Below are 18,567 nucleotides of genomic sequence, written 5' to 3'. Positions count from 1 at the left end.
GGTATGGAAAGTGTCTGGCAATGAGGCTAGTGGCTTCTTATATCGTGACGACGACCATATATGAAAATCAGTCTTTACAAAATGACGAAAGAAAGGTATATTTTTCTGCAAAAATTTGTGCACGATATTTGTTATCAAGTTTTATAATAAACCAACGATCCTGCTTCAGTTGGAGGTATGCACAGTCCAATAAACATCGTGAAGTGATTACAATCGTTAAAAACGAGCAATGATCGGCTTACAATATGTTCGTGTAGAAACATGAGTTGGTCCATTGCTGCATTACAGTGGAGTATAAGGTAAGTACTCCAGTGGACCACATGATCCAACGATTTTACAGAGTAGTCTTACATATTTGCCGTAGGATATAAACAATCCGTGGACCTTGCAAGATAAAACAAATCCCCGTATTGTGATATATACATAGATATGTGCAAATAAGTAATATAAAAGTATATAAAAGAGGTGCATATTTACTGGCGCATTCCGGTGGATTCATATATCCAAATACATTCAATTCATACAGTGATGCCAATGTTATGAAGCACAAATACCAAATCATTAGGATAATGCCAAGTCGTTTGTCCAATTTCCAGCCATTCAAGTGTGTCGACAAAATGAGAAAGATAACCGTCGAGAATAGTGACAAAGTGGAGTACGCCAAACCTTTGAATGAGAAAAAGAAATAAAAAAAATTTTATTTTTTTTTGCTTAAGTTTTGAAATGCTACATATCTACAACATACATGTGAATATACACTTAGTGAATAAATTAATAAATATATATTTTGTGGAAATACTTATTTTGTTGCAAAGAAATTTTGATTATACTTATTGTAAAAAAGTTGAAAACAACCCAATAGAGCAAAAGGAAGTGAATAAAAGGGAAAAAGTGCGGAAAGTTAAAGTGTTGCGTTGTAAATGGGATTTGAAATCAACTAATGGCACGGTTTTTAAGTAGTCGGTTAAGCTAAGCCCAAACTAAGTTTGCTTAAACTGTAGTCAAATTTAAACTCCAGTTAAACTACAGAGCAGTTTTTCAGTCACAGTTTAAGGCCGCCTTTGGGGTAAACTTTTTTGTACGGCAACATCGGTTTTTTATTATATAGCTAATTTGTAGATTTGGCCACAGCTGTATTTTGTTTACCCAACAAAAATAAAAAAAATTTCTCCACCCTTACAGGAATATATGTCTAGTTCTGGAGTTGATATCCGACATCATTCTCTAATTATTGTAAAACCTTATAGTTCTCAAGTTAATATCCAGCATAGTTCTCTAATCACTGTCCAACCTTTGAGAAATGTTGTAAAATTTATAATTCTCGAGTTGATCTCCAACGTCATTTTCAAATTAACTATTCCCCAGCCTTTAAGAGATTTTAAGAAATGTATAGTTGTGAAATGAATATTCAGCACATTTCTTCAGTGGAGATCATACAATGGATATCGGCTGAGATGGAGTTGAAAAAAATTTTCTCCAAGACGGTAATACCAGAGAGTAATAAACATCTGGTTGGTAGCATTAATGAAGCGTTATAAATAAAAATAAATTATAAATGTTTTATTTTATTTTCGTGCAAATACTGCAGTATTGGAATATTACATTTGAGTCCAATTAGAGAATTGCCCTTGAATTCAAATTTAGAAATATCTTTTTTCAACTTAAGTAGCAGCTTAAAAAATATTTCTTTTTTTGTTGAGAATGCTACGGTTCTCAAGTTGAGCTACTGTTCCGAAACAACTCTTAAGAACTATGCTAATTATTATTATAGTTTAACAAGAGATTAACCCTTCCAGATCGGCCTCTAAGCTCCGCTTAAAATTCTGTTAAAGTGACTGAAAAACTGCAGAATAACTTTAAGCGTAGTGTGACTGACAAACTGAGTTGAACTTGTACTGAAAAACCGGGCCTAAGAAAAAATTCTGCGCACTGTACGCAAAAAACTGTTGGCGTCAAAACTGCTTTTTATAATTATACTAAAAGACCCGGCAGACGTTGTCCTGCCTTAAATTTGGCCTATCTGCATACATTTTAATAAGCTTTTTCCTTCTGACTCTGCCCTCTCCCCCTCTTCACTTTTTCCTAATTTTTTTATTCACTCCTCCCTCCGTCTTTTTCGCTTCATCTATCTCCATCTTCGTCTCATTCTATCTCTTTCTCAACCTCCTTCTCTCTTTTCTCTTCCCTCAATTTCTTCTCATTCTTCTGCATCCCTTAATGCTTATCCCAGAGGGTGGTATGTATTTTATTCCAGTCTCAGTCCCAGTCCCACTCCGAGTCTCAGTCCCAGTCCTAGTCCTAATCCCAGTCCCAGTCCGTCTCTGGATAATATATTACTCTGTACTAAAGCACTCATCAACAGCCTTCATTGGATATCCATATTGTATAAACACTGTCTAGGCATTCACTGGCCCACGTTTTGGCCTATATCTCGAGACCCTAGTCACCCAGGGGCATGAAAATTACCCTCTACTAAAGCACTCATCAACAGCTTTCATTTGAGGTCCATATTCTATACACACACTCTAGGGGTACCCGGGTCCACGTTTTGGCCTATATCTCGAGACCCTTGTCACCCAGGGGCATGAAAATTACCCTCTACTAAAGCACTCATCAACAGCTTTCATTTGATATCCATGTTCTATACACACACTCTAGGGGTACCCAGGTCCACGTTTTGGCCTATATCTCGAGACCCTAGTCTCCCAGGGGTATGAAAATTACCCTCTACTGAAGCACTCATCAACAGCTTTCATTTGATGTCAATATTCTATAAACACATTCTAGGGGTACCCGGGTCCACGTTTTGGCCTATAGCTCGAGACCCTAGTCACCCAGGGGATGAAAATTACCCTCTACTAAAGCACTCATCAACAGATTTCATTTGATATCCATATTCTATAAACACATTCTACGGGTACCCGGGTCCACGTTTTGGCTTATATCTCGAGACCCTAGTCACCCACCAGTCACCTATCCTATATTTCAAGTTAGATCAATACACACGGGGTGCAAAACAAATTGAAAATCGGTTCAGTAGTTTAGGAGTCCATTGGCCTCAAACATAGTGACACGTGTTTTTTATATATTAAGATTATATTATTTATAATCTTTTATTTACTTTCACCTGGCTGTTGTCTGTAATCAAATCTTGCAAGTTAAATTTGATACACTTCCCGGTGTCCAATTGAGCTGAAATTTTGCACACATGTATAACGCCGATGACAATGCAACATTACTTTGCGAGAATTCGATAAATTAATCGATAACAGAGTTATCGGTAAAGATATGTATTCACAAGGGAATAAAAGCCTAAGTCCTCAAGAACACAGGTAACTTCGCTTTTTTCGTGTATGCAACAAACGTAGAAGTTAGGCTGTTATCGCTAAATGTTGCATACATTTTGTTGCATACTTTTCTGGGCACTTGATTTTGTTATACAGATTTTTGGCGATGGAACAGAGATCTGCAATAAGTAGTTGTAAACTGAACGCGACATAGGCACAGTCACAATAAAATATGATTTTAAGTTAGTTAACACTCCAATAGAAGAACTTGACTATTCAAAGTTGACTTCGAAGAAACCTTGTAATGTTGTTGCATTAAAAGAAATGGATAGGATGAGAAACGTTAAAAATAACTAAGTAAAGATTACATAACTAATTTAAACAATATTTTACCCTACTAAAAATTAAAAAAAAAATCATATTTAAATTAAATTTAAGAAAAAAGCTTTTCTAAGAACAAGCTTATATTACTTGTTAATAAAACGAACTAAAAAATAAAATTAAAGAAAAAAAAAACGGTTTTAAAAATAAGCTTTTATTATTGGTTAATAAAATTAGCTAAAAAGTAAAAAATAAATTGATGTGAAGAAATATAACATTTTATGAGTTCATTGAAACCTTTAACGATAATTACGCTTTTCGTCTGCGACAAAAAAATTCCATATTGTACATAATTATATATTTTTAACATTAAAACTTTACACCTAAATTATTAAATCTTACAGTTTATATCACAGTCCTAATTGTTCTAATAAAAGCGTGTTACATTGTGATAGCAAGAAAAGGAGGTCCTAAATGTTCATAATTATTGAAATTTATTATTTAGGCAGACTTTCGAACAGGTTAATCTTCTATGTAAAGGCGAATGCAAAATCTGTTGGTAACTTTATAACTCAAGATCGGATGAGATAATTTTGAAAATCATAGCTGCGATAACTACGTAAATTTTCATAGATGGTTTTTGAGTGGGTTTTAATTTCATATGAGAACCCATTTCTAATATATAGACCGAAATACGGGCCTGGGTGATCCCAGAATGGCATTTCACAATATGGGTATAAAATAGATTATGTTAATAAGTGAGGGTGAAGGGGAGAGTTTAACAAAAAGGCCATAGGCTGAAAAAAGAAAACGGAAAATAAGGGGAATGCAGTGGGGATTGGAGGCGGAGAGAAAAAGATGGGTGAAAGGGTGGAAAATAATGAGACTGAGTGGTGGTCGGAAAAAGAGATAAAAAATAAAGTGCAAGATAAAGATAGAGAGGAGAGGAACCTAGAAAGTGGAAGTAAATAAAAAAATAAATATAAGGCGCGATAAACTCCGAAGAGATGTAAGGCCGAGTTTCTCTTCCAATTTGCGTCGTGCTCCTCTTGATTTTCCCTACAAATTGGCCGGACGGGACCTACATGATTTTATGCCGACTCCGAACGGCATCTGCAAGGCAGATGAGTTTTCACTGAGAACTTTTCATGGCAGAAATACACCCGGAGCGCTTGCCAAACACTGCCGAGGGACGACCACGCTTAGAAAAATGTTCTTCTAATTGAAAAACCCTATTTCTAAAATTTTTGATGTTGCTTTGCCCAGGGTTTGGTGTGGTAGGCGGAGCACGCTACCATCACACCACGGTGGCCAAGTGGATGTAGATGTAGAAAAAAAGAGGGAGGGAAATTAAATGGGAGTAGAAGGACGATAAATGGAGAAAGTGAAAGGGTGAAGAGATTAAACATGGAGTGAGAGCGATAGTTGTAGTTGGAATCGGTTCGGAAATGGTGGGAAGGTTGTTGGAATTGGGATAGACAAGAGTAGGATGAAAAATGGAAGATAAAGTAGAAGAGCATGGGATAGAGAGTGAAAAAGTGGAAGCGAGGCTCACTTCTGAAATGTAAGCAAACTAATTTTCTGGCAGGACAAAGTCTGCCGGTTACTCTAGTATCACATATGAATATTCGTTCCGATCGATTAAACACTGTTAAAGGGTATCACACAGGGGCCAAATATATGATTTTTGTATAGAGACTTAAAGAATGCAAATTATTTTTTCTTTCATCTAATGCCGGAAATCGAAAGTACTCTATCTTTCTACTATCCAGTTATCATTGAAGTATCTTAACTTTGATCTCTGTGCGACATCATTTAACCATTTTCAATCGAGCCCAAAATTTATATGTGAAATTTCTGAGCTTGCGGAAATGAAACTGAAAAAAAAAAACGTTAATTTGGTTAGTAAGGATCACACTTGTACACATCCACCAAGTCTTGGAAACCAGGTGTATGAACGTTCGAAGGCGTGAACGGATAAAAAGAACCGTCACAATGTTAAGAGTAAAAAAAATGTGTACTTAACTACAATAACAACTTGATAACTTATATATGCATCCAAACCTTCTGCTAACGTTCGAATCGCTAAACTGTTGAATAAAAAACTCCAATATTCAATAATGCAAAATGGTCTTTATTAGACTGCTTTGAGAGTACTTCACAAATACTTCACAACCAATAGCGTTCTTAAATCAAGATTGATTACTGATTCCTCAGCTTGCGCTGCTTTTATACTCTCAGTTTTCTCGTTCATCCATTTCTCCCAAGGTCTAGTCATTTCGCGAAACTGTATTCCAGAACAAGTCTATCCCTTGCTTGGTTATTAGCTATATACATGTATACCTATTTGTAGTTTATGTCTCTCTCATAGCCATATGCGTTTGTATGAGTGAGTAACTACGTCTGCTGATGACTACATGTGTGTGCATGAGTAATCTCTTCGTCGCCTTCTATATACATATGTGTGTAAATCATGATTAATGTGTTTATGTAGCTTGCTTTAATGTTTTTGTTGTTATGCATTTATTTAATAACAGCTTAGTGATGTTAAAATTCGCCACAATATTTAGTTAAATCCAGAAAACTAAGAACATTGCTTATTCGATTAGATGATTTTGTTCGTATTAGTTATACCTAACTCAAATTGCTAGCACTTGATAACGAACATTCAAATCATTGCCAACAAACAAAAGAGGCTTTAGATGTTATGTAGGGTCGAAATCCATGTCGCACTGAAAACGAAAGTGCAGATCTGGGTTGGAGTTTGTTTATCAGCTAATATTTGTCATCAAAATATGAATGTGAACGTTTTATAGTGCACTTAAATTGAACTTTTAAACCCATTTTCTATATTACGAGTTATGACAAATAAGCATTGCAAGCCTCAGATCTTCGCCGATATGAATATCGCAACAATCACGAAAAAAGCTGATGATGCGACACTCTCAAAGTAAGCGATAAAAAATAAAATATTCATACTAATTTTTTGCATATTTATAAATAACTTTTGTCGTATATTGACATGTCATAGTATAAGAAGTACCTACCTATACATATAATTTTCTTACTAGGGCGTGCCAAAAAATGACGATATTTTTTTCGCTCTTAAACGAAAATAACAGAGAATATATCAAAACACAAATTGTGTCAGAGGCGGAGCTGTAAATTTAAGAGTTCCTCCACTGAGCTTGCTATGAAAATAACATGGGAACTAGGGTTTTTAACAATACATATTTTGTTATGAAGACATTTTTTTAGAAATCATGAATACATGAATCATATTCAGCACTAATTTCTGAACAAAACAAAGATCGAGATCAAATTTTCATCGTCGAAGTTTCTACAGGTCTTTAAAACTGAAATTTTTTAATTACATATTTTTTGCATTTTCCAACCAAGGCTGGTTGCGAGTTTATCTAAATTGCTGCCTAAATAGAGAAAACCCTCTCATCACTGGAAAATGTCGGCAAGGTAGTGCGAAAGTTAAAATTTTGTTTTTTTTTCCTGAACATACGCAACCTAAAATCATTGTATGAATGTGATACACATAAACCATGGACACTTTGGACTAGAGACCAATAGCTAGAGGTGAAGTGAATGTTAACTTCGATGATAACGACGTGTGGAAAGCGGCTGTAATGGCGTTCAAGATAGAAAAAAAGAGATATCAATTTTGTAGTTTGTCTGAAGGCTGACACAAAAGTCATGTGCAAAGTTTTCGCACCATCAGAAACAACAATGCTACACCCTCACAAAATACCATTTTCATCAATTTATGCTCTTTTTTCTTCATATTTTGCAGGACGAAATTTTGTTAAAATCCTGTTGTAATTTAAATGGCAAAACTTCAAGTTCCAAGAGGTCCTCCTCTTAAAATTAAAATTAAGAGCTCCGCCTCTGAAACCATTTTTATTTGTGTAAGTTTACTGAACTTTTAAGTGAGAGCGAAAGAAGAATATTGTAATTTTTTTGTCACACCCTAGTACTTGCGTTGTATGTATATCTTTTAAATATTATTGATAGTGAGAGTAGGCAAAAAAATAAAACCAATATAAAACCAAATCCCCAAGCTGGTTAGGGGGCTTAGAATATACCAGGGGCAGGACTGCTAAGTACATAACTTTATCTTCACATATGAAATTGTTGCGCAGAATATTAGTACTGCTGAATTTCAGTATGCATTATACTCAGTTGCAACTGAAATGTGTCTCTGCATTTTATCTCTACACTATTCTCCGTTTCGTAGCGAGTTATTTAACCACTGCCGCCAACCTTCAACAATTGCCGCTAGATGGGTATCCTTAACCTTATTTAACTGATGATAAGCGTTTTTTTAACCCGCAAATATAGATATGTACACATGTAAAACATGTAAGGAAGGCTAAGTTCGGGTGCTGCCAAATTACAGTTTGCAAAACTTTTAAATTACCTTATTTTAAAATTGGGCGGTGCCACGCTCGTTGTCCAAAATTTTACTAATTTTCTATTCTGCGTCATAAGGTCAATCCACCTACCATGTTTCATCGCTTTATCCGTCTTTGGTAATGAATTATCACACTTTTTCGGTTTTTCGAAATTTTCGATATCGAAAAAGTGGGCGCGGTTATAGTCCCAATTTCTTTTTTCGCCCAGATCATTTTTATATATAGAAGTCTATATCTATCTCAATTAGTTTATGCCGTTACGAAGTACCGTTATGCGATCAAAATTAATATACTCTGTCAGCTCTGCTCAGCTGAGTATAAAAAGACAGCTATTGTTACCACCGTTGACAGATTGACGACGCCGTCTTCATTTTCACGATTTTCAACTCAAATGGCGCTTAGACGATTTTGTAATGAAAAATAACGATTTAAGCCTGCCTTCTATGTAAGATTTATTTTAAATATTCCAACACCAAGAAATTACATATATTTAAAATTGAGAAACAAGCTTTATTGAACATTGTATACATTATATTGAAAATATGCTAGCTTTTTCTGCAGACGGAGCCAATAAAATGACCGGCTCGAAGCATTCGGTCGCTCGAATTTTTGAAAAAGAAATTCCTAACTTAATTACTTTCAAATGTATATGCCATTCTTTGGCACACTGCTCTTCTTATGCCTGCTTAAAGCTACCCAGTAGTGTAGAAACATTGGTGCGCAATGTGTATAATTACGTTTCCGATAGTTCTCACAGAAGTACCTACTCAATTGAAAAATATAATTGCAGCCAAAAAAGATGCTATACATCCATGCCAAACTAGCTGGCTATCCTTAGAGGCAGTAGTATACAGAGTATTAGAAATTTATGAGCCATTAAAAATATTTTTTAACTTCACTGTTAATGTTGACAAAATAAACAGTGAAAAAACCATTCTTGATACCTTGGATGATATGAATGAAACTCCTCTCTCCATCTTGAAGTATATCCTTCAAAATATTAATAAAGTTAATAAAATGTTGCAGATTGAAGGGCTTCAAGTACATAATATGTATTCAGAAATAAAAATATTTTATTTAACTATATTTTATAATTTTGTAAAGCCGGAATGTATTACACTAGACAACATAGAAATTATAGATTATAAAAATATTTCAAATATATTGCAAATGGATCAGATTTATATAGGAGTTTATGGGATGCTTATCACCTCTAACATTTCCGAGCAAGAAGAACTAAAATTTTTAACAAGATTGTATTATGTTTGCTGGGTATGAGCTGCTTCGGCCGATGAATTAATAAAGAAAAACCAAAAGTTTTACTTTTTCCCTCTATGCATTTCGGCGCTTTCGCGTCATGATCAGGAAGGTCTACATTTATTTTAAAAAACAGAAACATGAAAACAAAATGAAATATAAGAATACAGCACAATCAATAGACATAAAAATTAACATTTGGAACTTTACTCACATTAATTTGATTAATTTTTTAAATTACAAAAACATCACATATTAACATAAAACATATTGTTTTTATATTATTATTTGTTTACAATATTGATCACAGCTGTGTAAGCGCTGTTTGTGTTGTCCACGTCTTCTTTGAAATTCATTACTTTTGGAGTTGCTGTTGAATTCGGAGACTTTCCAGTGTCATCCGTCTTTTTTCTCTTCTCTCAACATCCAAAATCCTAGCGTTCGCAAGATCAGCTGTGTGTTCGTTTTCGATCAGGTGTTGAGAAAGCGCTGTTGTTGTTTTGTTGTTTTTCATGTCCATTTGATGTTCGTATAGTCTCTATACTAATGCCCTTTTTGTTGTGCCTATGTAACACTTATTGCAGTTATTGTTGTTGTTGCCTTTGCATTGGATTTCGTAGACTACGTTGCTTTGCTGTTCCTTGTCTATTCTGTCTTTTGTTCTTTTAAAGATTCTCCTTAGTGTATTGTGCGGTTTATAGGCAAAATTTATGTCGTCATTTTTCATTATTTTTCTTAGCGCTTGATTGCCGGTTAGGCCAGGCACATATGTAACGCCGATGTATTTTTTGTTGGTATTTGCTTCGGTTAGCCCATTTGCAATATTAGGTTGGCTCATTTTTTCCGTAGTATTATTTAGTAAATTTTCTATTAACTTATTGGGGTAGTTATTTTTAAATAGAAAACTTCTTATTTTCTTCTTATTTTCTTCAGTGAATTCATTATCGCTTAGGAGGTGTATTTTTCTTATTAGGCTGGTTGCCGTATTTAGTTTTTGTTTCCATGGGTGATTTGAATGGAAATTAATAATTCTACCCGACGATACTGTCTTTGCATACCAGTTAAAAATCAAGTTCTTATTTCTTCGATGTATTTCCACGTCTAGGAAGGCAATTCTGCTGTTTTGTTCTATTTCCTTTGTAAATTGTATTTTGGTATGCTGTGCGTTAAAAATTGTCAATATGTCTTCCACGTCTTTGGTTTTTACAATAGCGAATATATCATCTACATATTTGGCTATGTATTTGACAAATATGTCTTTACCTTTTAATTCAGCGAGGCTGTCGTCCAAAATTTTATCAAGTACGATATCTGCAATGGTTGGAGATAGTGGGTTACCCATTGGCATTCCGTAAATTTGTTGATATAAAGTTTTATTGTATGTGAAATAATTATTATCACGCAAGCAGAAATCAAGTATCGCCTGGAATTGTTTCTTATCTATTTTCGTGTATTTCTTCCACTTATCCCATTTTTGCATTATAATACGTATTGCAAAATGTATTGGTATATTTGTAAATAGGGATATTACGTCGAATGAGATCAAAACTTCATCTTCTTCTATTGTGAGATGTTTAATACTTTCTTTGAGTTCCATGGAGTTTTTTATGTTGAGATCTTCGGATATAATATTTTTTAAGATACTTCCAATGAACTTTGAGCACATTAGTAGAGAAGCAAATCGGTCTAAGTTGTGTATTTTCGGAAGTCCGTACAGTCTTGGTGCGTTAGCAGCCGAGGAAGTCAGTTGGTATTTTTGTTTTGTATCGAGTCTGTTCTGTTTGTAGAGGTCATTTATAATGGCGTTGTTCTTCCTCAGTAATTTTTGTGTGGGATCGTTCCTAAAAGTTTTCTACGTGTTCCTGTCATTTAGCAGCTCTTTCATTTTTTCTTCATATTCGTCCTTGTACATTAAAATCGTCTTATTTCCTTTGTCGGCATTGGTTATTACAATTTCGTCTCTATATTTTCTTAGAAAACTATCGTGTCTGGGGACGTTTTTAGTATGAACTTTTCTTTGGCACTGTTGCTTATTTTTTGCTGAAAAGTGTTTATTTTGGCTGCAATTTCACTTCTTACTGAATTTTTGTCCCTCTCGTCCTTAAAGCTTTGTACGGCTTGTTCCAAATCTGCAACAATTTGGATTGGACAAAATGTCTTTTTTGATATCGGCAAAGCGAATTTTTGCCCAATAGATAATAGCCAACGTGACTCTTGCGGGACTTCGATGCTTGTCTTGTTCACAAACCATTCTTCATTAAGTCTCATGCCAAACTTGACCGTATTTTTAGATATATGTGCCTGTAGTTTTCTGTTGTGTGAGTCTTGTGTGTTTGTAGCGATTTTTTTCGAGAAATGTCTGTGGTTTTCTATAATGTTTTCGTAATCTGTTTGTTGGAGTCTGTTTTGTAACATTTCCTGTATGTGCTTCACGGTAGTTGTGATGCTTTTTATGTTAATGTTGGATTCTTTTATTTCTAAATTCACAACTTTTAGAAGAAAGCACTGTTCCAATTTATTTAGGTCGCGGTGTGATGCCATATTCTTTGCACCGTAGCAGGAATTTTAGTCTTTCTTTTTGTTCGCCAAGTTTTGGACGTTTTTCTTGTGCTGTTTGATTATGTAGCACGTCTCTTCATCGTATTTGTATTTTATATGTTGGTAAAATTGCTTCATGTTTCAAATTTGTAAAATATCTTATTTTCCGGTTTTATTTGCTCACCGTAGGATTTATGATTTTTTTAGTTGGACCAAAATCTTTTTAAAATGTTTGCTGGGTAGGAGCTGCTTCGGCCGATGGATTAATAAAGAAAAACCAAAAGTTTTACTTTTTCCCTCTATGCATTTCGGCGCTTTCGCGTGTGATGAAATTAGAAAGCGTTTTGATTTTAACAATGTTGTTCTACAAAATTTAAGTTTCATGGATCCCAAAGAAGTTGCTGGAAAAAAAATTGATTCTTTAAATATGATCTTGCACCATTTTTCGCACACAATCGGTCAGAAAATTGTGCAGGATATTGACATCGAGTATAGGGAATTAAAGTTTTTAGAATTTAAGACATATTTTGAAAAGATTTCTAAGGTTCCCCCAGAAGTTCTTTGGAAAACTATTTCTACTATCAAAAGAGTTGCCTCTACATACGCTTTTTCTAATTTCTGTGCATTCGTTACAGATCTAATGTGCTTGCCACACTCTTCAGCGAATGTAGAACGAATTTTTTCTAAATTAATTTAAACAAAACAAAATTCCGAAACCGTCTGAAACGAATACATTAAAAGGAATATTGCTAGCCCAAGATTATTTAAAAATAACTTTTCCTGTCATAATATTGAACCACAAATAAACATGCTAAAAAAATGAACGCGAAAATGTATAACTAAGAAACTAAAATGATAGGAGTTTATGCGAGGTTCGATTCGAGCTCAAAGAAAACAAAAGAAAACTAATAGTTAAAATTACTGAAAACAAGTACCTTTTGTATCTAATACACAATTTATCTTTTAAAACGTTTTTGTTATTTATAAAATAAAATGAAATGAATTAAAAACGATTTTACATGTTGTATGTGGCAACAAAAAATAACAATCAAAGACAATTTTCAGAAAAGCGCTTTAAAAGTGAATATTGTTGAAACAAATACGGTAATCTCATTTTGGTTTCCAGCGAATGCAATCGTACGTCCCCTCGTAATAACCCAACTTCGTCCTGACTCAACTTTGGTTGTTGCCATAGATATGACGATTTTTTGAGCGGTGTCTGACGACTTGGGAAAAAAATATATGGCAACGCTGATTGTTTTTGACGTATTTGGGGATTTTTGAAGTTTCATAATGTTTGTTGTTTTGCCAGAAGCGTTGCCATTCCGTTACTGTTTAAGGCGACATTGTGGCTTTTCGGGTTGGGAATTTCTTTTAGGGTGAGAACGCAATGGTCATCTGAGACAATAATAATATGCTTTAGCATTTTTTTAGTTGATGACGGGTAGACTGGTTTAGCACGATTTATGTACATTCATATCGATTGGGTATACAGTAAAACATGTAATTATATTGAAAAATAGTGGATAATGACTCATACATTGGTTAGTGTCTCATATCTTTTTGGCAGCTTGACCCCTAGACAGAAAAAAAAATACACGAAAAATCTTGTTGTTCTAGCATGGCCCTATTATCATGCCCCTACAGTGAATATTTCTCAAAGCATGTTCAGAAAAAGTGTACCTCCAAAGTCTGCACATCTATGTCAATGCTAAGAATGTGTATTGGCGGGGCTGCCACAAGGTGACCCCTGATACAACTGGCAAAAAACACTCTCATAACTAGTGGCTAACTTGCAGAGCTACAGGGTAATGTTCTCCCTAAAAAATGGTTTAAAAATTCCCTCCTAAAGCGCAACGCTTGAATTAGACAATAAATAAAAAAGCAAAAAATGTGGACTTGTAGCCCATTTGTCAAGAAATTGCGGTGTCGGTTTATAAGGACCTCATTTGGGCAAGCAATTGACAAACGTGTATGTTTTGTCAAAATATTCTGAGCAAACGTACGGACACTTAAGAAGGCTATTTTCCCTTGCTTGTTTTTTCCACCAAAACAATTTTCGGGAGCTCGAAAAACTTATTAAAAACCTTCTTTTCTAGGCTGATATTTCGTATTAAAATATTTCCAAGGCATAGGGCCCATTTTTTTCTTTTTTATTAAAATAACTATGAAAGTAATTTAGTCGTATCCGTTAATATGAAATCCATCAAAATTAGAAAAATTCGTAACATTCTTCAATCTCGTAGCTTGTTTTTGGTGAAATTGTCATTGTCCCCGCAAAAGTCAAGTGGCTAACGTCACATTAAACCACCATTTTTTGTATCATGATGAAAAGTCAATTTAAATATCTATTTTCTAATGCAATATAAAGTGAAATTAGTTTAGTAAAAGTAAAAAATTTGAAGTGGAAGTACATATATATGGAATTATATGTATATGGCAAATAATGTGCAATTTCTTGGCTACAAATATAAAAATTTGACTTTTAGTACGCATACCTAAATATTTATTAAAAAGACAATACCAAATGTGCACTTAGTAATTGCTTTAAAAGTCGAAAATTTATACGCAAACATTTAACATTCAAAAAAGAAAGCAAAAAACCTGACCTTAACCATTCTCCAGTTTTGAGTTGAATTTACTTAAATAGTAGTAGCTATATAAGTACATATTTTTTATTCTAAAAATATATACATATATTGTAGGGTTATATTTATATTCAACTTTAAATGTACCTACTTTAAATAAATTGAATTTTTGTTCTTGTTAATTTTTTTATATTTCAGTTTTGAAATAATTGTTTCAAAAATTTTCATTATGAGATAAAATTTTAAAAACGAATTATTAGCATACATTTAGGAGTCATTATAATAAAGATATTTTATAAAATAAAATAGTGGTATAGTTAACGACTACCTAGTGCGTGTACAATAAATAGTGGTATAATTAACAACTACCACATTGGCGATCAGTCAGCCTTTTTTTTAAAAAGCGTGCAAAACAACCCAAAATTTAACTACAGCAAGATTAGCAGAAAATTTACAAATGCTCAGTGCCATTACTTGGTCATCTTGTTGAGATCCTGAACGCTGAATGTCTAAAAAGCTAGAAAGCAACAACATCAAGCAGAAAAAACATCTCAGCTAAAGCTATAAATTGGAGCCAAACAATACTCATTGAGCTGAGAGCGTAATCCTTGTGCATCTAAGCCAAAATTTTATTCAAAGCCAAGTCACAGTAAAGCAGAATTCCAATCTACAATCCAATTCCAAACAACAATCTAAATTTAACTAGAGAATTCATTTGAAATAAAGAGCAGTGAACTACAACAACAACATCAAATTTAATAGAAACAACAGCTCGCCCGTGTAAGAACGTGTGGAGAAGGAACTTAGGAAAATTTGTTACGAAGTTTTGGGTCTTCTGGACAAACACCTTATTTCAAAATCAGTAAAAAATATACAATTGCGACAACTATCAACAACAAATAAAGGAATTTGGTGAGCTGTATCTAACATTTAGTTTATTTAAATTTATATTATTTATATGTATGTATATGTAAATGTATCAAAATAGATTAAACATTTTTGTGTTTTGTAAACGCTCCTTTCCGGACATTTTTTTTTTTATTTCTTCCTATAATATAATTTTTGTAATTATTTTTATTAACAATGTTTCATTCATCATCACGTACATCTACACCACGAAATCAAGTAAACGATTCGCTTATTGATTTGGAAAATGAAAATTATCAAAATGATTTACCAAATCCATATGCGAATCAAAACAACGAAATTTTTGCTACATCGGTAAAACTTTCCCAATTTTGGACTAATTGCCCTGAAGCATGGTTCATCCATGCTGAAATGCAATTTAGTCGAAAGAACATTACTCAGGAAGGGACAAAATATGAATATGTCATAACTGCACTTCCGCAGGAGGTAATTATGACAATTCTTGATTTTATTCAAAATCCTCCTGAAGATGACAAATTTTCTGCATTAAAGAAAATTTTAATTGAACGGCATTCATTAAGTGAGAATGCCAAGTTAGATCGAGTGTTATATACATATATTATAAACATTCTAAATTTTATCGGTCTCTAGTGCTACTCTCTGGAAACAATTTTAGCAAGGAAATTCTTAAAAAGCTTTGGATAAGGAAGTTGCCAAAAAATTTAAGTATTATCCTTGCTAGTTCGAATTCGACTGAAATAAGTGAATTAGTTAAATTAGCCGATAATATTTTGGAAGCTTATAATAAAAATGAAATAGCTTCAGTTAGTAATTTTCCAAATTCTAAAAGCGAAAATGCAATTATTTCAAATTTGGTTCAAACAACTAACATTATTTGCAAAAATTTTGAAAAATTATCATTAGAGATCAGTGAAATTAAAAATCAGATGAGTCAAAATTATTCAAGGTCCCGATTTTAGTAGGAATCGCTTTAGAAGTCCCTCTAGATATCGAGCAAAGTCACGTGACAACCCAAATGGGCTCTGTAGGTATCATTATCACCCTTATCGCGAGTTTTATTTTCACCCGAAAATATTCACAGCTTTTGTTTACCCTATCGCAGAGGGTGGCGAAAAAATTTTTCGTGTTCGAAAAAGATTTCACCTTATCGGCAACTCTTTGTTCGGGCGAAATGAACACCCAAATTTGTTCACTTATATTTTACAGGCGAACGAGAGGAAAACAAAATTTAAGTAATTTTTTGTTTTGAAATTTGATACTCTTATAATTATATGTTCTTTTATTATTAGAAATAAATCAATAAATAATACACAATCGGAAGCTGAGTGGAAGAAATGAAATTCCTGTATTGCTGTAAATTCTATTTTTTATAACAACGTATCAGTTGGCCAAGTTATCCATTGTGGAAAAAGCAACGGTTCCAAAATGTTGAGCACCTCTCTGAAACAAGATTGGCTAAGACCCACTTCATGGTCCTTTCCGACGCCTTTTCCCTATGCGAAAAAAAAGACATTTACACAATTTTACAATTAGTGGAACTCCAAATTTTTGCTTCAATGGTGGCAAGGAGTGGTAAGTATAACTAGCAAATATTAGAATGCCGACTTGTTTAGCCTGTAATATTGGCGAAAACTAATTGAAAAAAATTAACTTGTTATTCAAAAGTGCTGAAAATAGTAATTTTTAGCTTACAAACTAAAGTCATCCGTTGTTGCGGCGACAAACAACGGAAATTTAGACACCTTTACACGTCGCTTATTTATTTTTGATAAAACAAACAAATTGAATTTTTTAATAGATAGTGGAGCAGAAATTTCAGTGCTTCCGGTTTCAAAATCTTCATGTTCGAAAAAGTCATCAGATATTATTTTAACGGCAGCTAACGGTTCAACGATTTCGACATACGGTAAAAAACTTTTAAATATAAATTTAGGACTGCGTCGCGAATTTCCGTTCACGTTTTTAATAGCAGATATAGCTAAACCAATTATTGGTGCTGATTTTCTGTGTAAATATGGTCTCTTAATTTATGTTAAACGCAAATGCTTAGTAGATCCGGTAACAAGTCTTTAAGTTAACACAATTTCATGTGTTTGTAATGTTTCGCTACCAAAAGTTTTCGCTGTTGATAACAACAAAGTTATTGAAATAATTTCCTTCTTTATTTTCTGAACCAGATTATTCACAACCAGTTAGACATACAGCAGTTCACAGACTAGTCACTGAAGGAAATTTGCCATTTTCTAAACCAAGGCGTTTAGATCCTATTAAATTCTAAGTAGCTAAAACTGAATTCGATTTTTTAGTAAAGACAGGGATATGTAGGCCTTCTAATTCAGCGGTAGCATCTCCTTTGCATCTTGTACCCAAGAAGGAGCTAAATGACTGGCGTCCTTGTGGAGATTTTAGGAGATTAAACGTTATAACAGTCCCTGATCGTTATCCTTTGTCCCATGTTCATGACTTCAACATGAATCTCAGAAATAAGAAAGTATTTTCGAAGCTAGATTTGGTAAGAGCTTATCACCAAATTCCAATGGCAGAAGAGGATATCTATAAAACTGCAACACTACGCCTTTTCACATGTTTGAATTTGTACGAATGCCTTTCGGGCTTAGAAACTCCGCGCAAAATTTCAACGGTTTATTAATGAAGTAGTTAATGATTTAGACTTTGTTTTTACATATATTGATGATCTCTTAGTGGCAAGCGAAAATGAGGAACAACACTTCAAAGATCTTCGCGTACTATTTCAGCGCCTCACGGAGTACCGTTTAAATATAAAACCAAGTAAATGTACTTTTGGCGTAACAAATGTTGACTTCTTAGGACATAATATTTCTGAAACGGGAATAAGGCCCTCGGAAGAAAAAGTTTTAGCCATTCGAAATTTTGATCGTCCAAAATCTATAAGCAGGCACAAAAATTTATTGGTATGGTTAATTATTACCATCAATATATACCAAAATTAGCAGAGTTTACGACAGTTATCGATGATTTAATTATTAGAACAAATAAGAAGCGAGACGAGATTTTAATTTGGGATGATACATCCCAAAGCTTTCGAATGCATTAAAGAAAAGTTTGCATCTGCGATATTGTTAAATCATTTTCACAAATATGCAAAACTTTCTTTAAATGTAGATGCATCCAATACGGCAATAGGTGGCGTCATACATCAAACGTTTAATAATATATCAGAACCACTTGCATTCTTTTCAAAGAAACTGTCTCCATCCGAAATTAAATATAGTGCATTTGATA

The 18,567-nt window shown here is 33.7% G+C and overlaps 1 protein-coding gene across 3 annotated transcripts in view; it reads right to left on the bottom strand.

Annotated features, from left to right (window-relative positions):
- LOC137238013 (probable sodium/potassium/calcium exchanger CG1090) overlaps positions 1 to 18,567 on the bottom strand; it is a 77,746-nt gene that overhangs the window by 10,318 nt on the left and 48,861 nt on the right. For all 3 annotated transcript variants that reach the window (XM_067762507.1, XM_067762508.1, XM_067762509.1), the window contains exon 7: positions 478 to 666. In XM_067762507.1, coding sequence (XP_067618608.1) covers positions 478 to 666 — 189 coding nt within the window. The remainder of the gene's footprint in view (positions 1 to 477; positions 667 to 18,567) is intronic.

The sequence above is a fragment of the Eurosta solidaginis genome, chromosome 1 (assembly GCF_040869045.1).
Source record: "Eurosta solidaginis isolate ZX-2024a chromosome 1, ASM4086904v1, whole genome shotgun sequence".
In the NCBI taxonomy this organism is placed as follows: Eukaryota; Metazoa; Arthropoda; class Insecta; order Diptera; family Tephritidae; genus Eurosta; species Eurosta solidaginis.
The sequence above is the reverse complement of the archived record's forward strand: the minus strand, read 5'-3'. Positions and strand labels throughout refer to the sequence as shown.